This window comes from Habropoda laboriosa, unplaced genomic scaffold (assembly GCF_001263275.1).
Source record: "Habropoda laboriosa isolate 0110345459 unplaced genomic scaffold, ASM126327v1 scaffold143, whole genome shotgun sequence".
NCBI lineage: Eukaryota > Metazoa > Arthropoda > Insecta > Hymenoptera > Apidae > Habropoda > Habropoda laboriosa.
The window spans coordinates 2,662,803-2,665,571 of NW_017100404.1; the positions used below are offsets into that span (position 1 = coordinate 2,662,803).

General features: G+C 36.4%; 1 protein-coding gene across 1 annotated transcript; it reads right to left on the reverse strand.

The window, feature by feature from the left end:
* Positions 1 to 223: 223 nt before the first annotated feature.
* On the reverse strand, positions 224 to 2,769 carry LOC108575334 (fatty acyl-CoA reductase 1-like). Its single transcript, XM_017938100.1, has 6 exons — positions 2,358 to 2,769; positions 1,460 to 1,979; positions 1,084 to 1,276; positions 846 to 968; positions 299 to 575; positions 224 to 238 (listed from the first exon to the last, which is right to left on the reverse strand). The coding sequence occupies exons 1-6, from the start codon at positions 2,604 to 2,606 to the stop codon at positions 224 to 226; spliced, it is 1,377 nt and encodes a 458-aa protein (XP_017793589.1). The 5' UTR covers positions 2,607 to 2,769.

Below are 2,769 nucleotides of genomic sequence, written 5' to 3' on the forward strand. Positions count from 1 at the left end.
GTAGATGTTCGATCGCCAATTTCATTTTAGCGTTTCAAAATTTTTGAAAAGTTCTTCAAATTGAAATTTTCACATTTATCGTTTAGTCAATTAAGGTAAAAGTGTGCCAAAAATTACCAACAGTATTAAGATTAAATCGCTATTTTCAAGCTTTAAATAGTAAATGGCTGTTCTTTGTCATATTAAACCAACAGGTGTTTATACGATTTTCATGTTGTATTTATTACGTGACTAATAACTAAAAACACATTGCCCTGTATAAAAAGAACAGCAAGAAGAGCACGAGGAAGCTACAAACAATGTAGTGGAATGTCATTAGTCTCTGATACTTTCTCTTAGCAGCTGGTAATGACTCTGGTGTATCCTTTAAGATTTGTCGGAAACCTAGTAGAGCTGACTCTATTAATCTATACCAGTCCACTACGTTTAAATCAAACGGAAATTCTTTCAAATCGGCAGCGTTCATACGAGTTTGTACATCTTTTAGATTATCACTTTTTATGATCCAACTGGAAGTTATGAAGTGCGATAAAATCCTGAAGAATTTCATTACCCTCCATACTGCACTGATGGCCCTGTGAAAAAGAATATCACGTAACTTTTAAATATCCGAATCGATAATAAGATATTACAATTTTTTCATTATTTTTCAAATAAATATTAAAGCAGTTCAATCGAAATATTCTTATTCGTGTACAGGTTTTAAATTGTTTCTTGAAACTTACATTGGTTTCTTCCTTCGAGCCACCAGAACTATATCAGCGATTGAAGCAGGTATCACGTGAAATAGTACGTGGAATACAAATAAAACATAGAAATTTTGGACATATAGAACGAATGGATACCAAACCATTTTAAGGGATGGGTATTTATACGTTCCTTTTAAAGTTGCTGCTCTTGCTAATCCGAAGGAGATAGGATTCCAGTCGGACGATGCATAATTATACACTTGTGGTTCTTTCGATTTCCTATAGAAAATAACAGAAATATTGAGTTCTTCACAGAAATTTTAATACCAGTAAACAAGGACATTTGATATGCTTTATTAAAGGATGATATTTAATTTAACGATATTAATAGTACCTGTGGAGAACAGAATCCCAGATTGATGCCAGGAGACCGTTAGTCATCATGTCAGCAGGTATTAAGTCAAGCAGCATATCTTCCTGCGTGTTTACTACATGCACGATACCTAGGCTGATTCCTATTGTCAGTGCTATAGGTCCATTTTGGTTTCCTATCCACGATGGAATCGGTTCCTCATATGGCGGTGTAACTATTCGCAAAATGAGCAAAATTACACATTTCTATGCACGGCTGTTGATTTGTAAATTAATTAATTTTTTTCTTCAAAAATCCTTTAGATCAAAATTGAAATTTAAACGATACTAGTTCAACACCTTTCTTTAACTCGTTCCTATCGTCGAATTGAAATAGAAATGTAACAATCCACTCATACCGATAGAAGGTCTGAAGACTATGCAAGGGAAAGATGCTGTTCTGCTGAAATCCTCGATCAAACCTTCGGTGGTTGCTTTACTGAACGTGTACAGATTAGTCCATTGTCCTACGATATCGTGTATCCTGTTCTGGCTAATTCCAAATTCCTTCTCTTCATCGGCTCGTATTATCTGTTCGATTAGCTTTACATCAGCCGGAGGTGGGTAAAATTTCTCTTCGATCACTTTGTTGTAAAGATGAGAGTACGCGGTTGAAACGTACACGAACGCCTTTAAATGACGGCATTCCGTCGCTAATTCGAGCATCTTCTGCGTTCCAATCACATTCGCCCGCAAAAGATGGGACGCTTTTGCTTCGAAGTACACCAGGGACGCGTTATGAATTATTATATCAACATTCTCGATCAAACATCGACGATCTTCAGGTGAGAGAGCCAAGTCGGTTTTCTGTAGATCACCATAAATCGGTACGATTTTTTCCACGAAGTTTGGATTCAATTGGTGCACTTTGTCGAACAGCTGAAAACGATAGAAATGTGAATGTTTCTTTATTCCAGTATTTTTCGTGTATCTATCTTATTTTACAAGGAATTATCTAAAATCTGAACTACTTTGTCGTTGGTAAAGGGAGCAGAACTAATTGTAAGTTAGCACTGAAAAATGTGGAGAGTAAATTTCTACTTTGCTTATTCATCGTCGCAGCTAAAGCATCAGTTTAGTAAAAACATCGACGAACTTGAGAATTCGAAATATCTTGAAACAAAAATCTTCCTCGCACCGTATACGTTCCTCTATACCACTCAAATTACATTATAAAACACTTTTTGTATCGTTCAAACGAACTGAAATAATTAGGTGAAATAAGAAGATTATTTTTACAGTTTCTTCGGTACGTACAACATTTCTGAAACGTTCCTTTACTCGGTCTTCCATCGACATACCCTTTTTCGGCCTGATCATAACGTAGACCTTGCCGATGTCGACACAGGTGCGCAGTATTTTCTCTAAAATAACGCTGCCCAGAAAACCGATGCACCCCGTAAGAAATATGCATTTTCCAGCGTAAAATTTTCGTATCTGGCTGTCGTCATTGTTCTTCAGATCTTCCTTCTCGTCCAGTTGACTAGTCGCGTGTATATCATTCATTGTAAAATTATTCTTCCCTTTTATCACCACTGCTTCTTTTTTCGATAATTTCTATTTCGACTTCCGTAGGCTTGAATCACACCTGGGTGTTTCGTGAGGTACCGCTATCCGACAAATGAGTAACTTCCAAAACTTTCGCTCTTTTATTATACACGGTTAGTGG

Coding starts and splice junctions, on each gene's coding strand:
- LOC108575334 (XM_017938100.1), bottom strand. CDS start 2,606: ATGAATGATATACACGCGACTAGTCAACTGGACGAGAAGGAAGATCTG. Junction 1,277..1,459: donor AGTCTTCAGACCTTCTATCG/GTATGAGTGGAT, acceptor TTTTGCGAATAG/TTACACCGCCATATGAGGAA. Junction 969..1,083: donor TGGGATTCTGTTCTCCACAG/GTACTATTAATA, acceptor TATTTTCTATAG/GAAATCGAAAGAACCACAAG.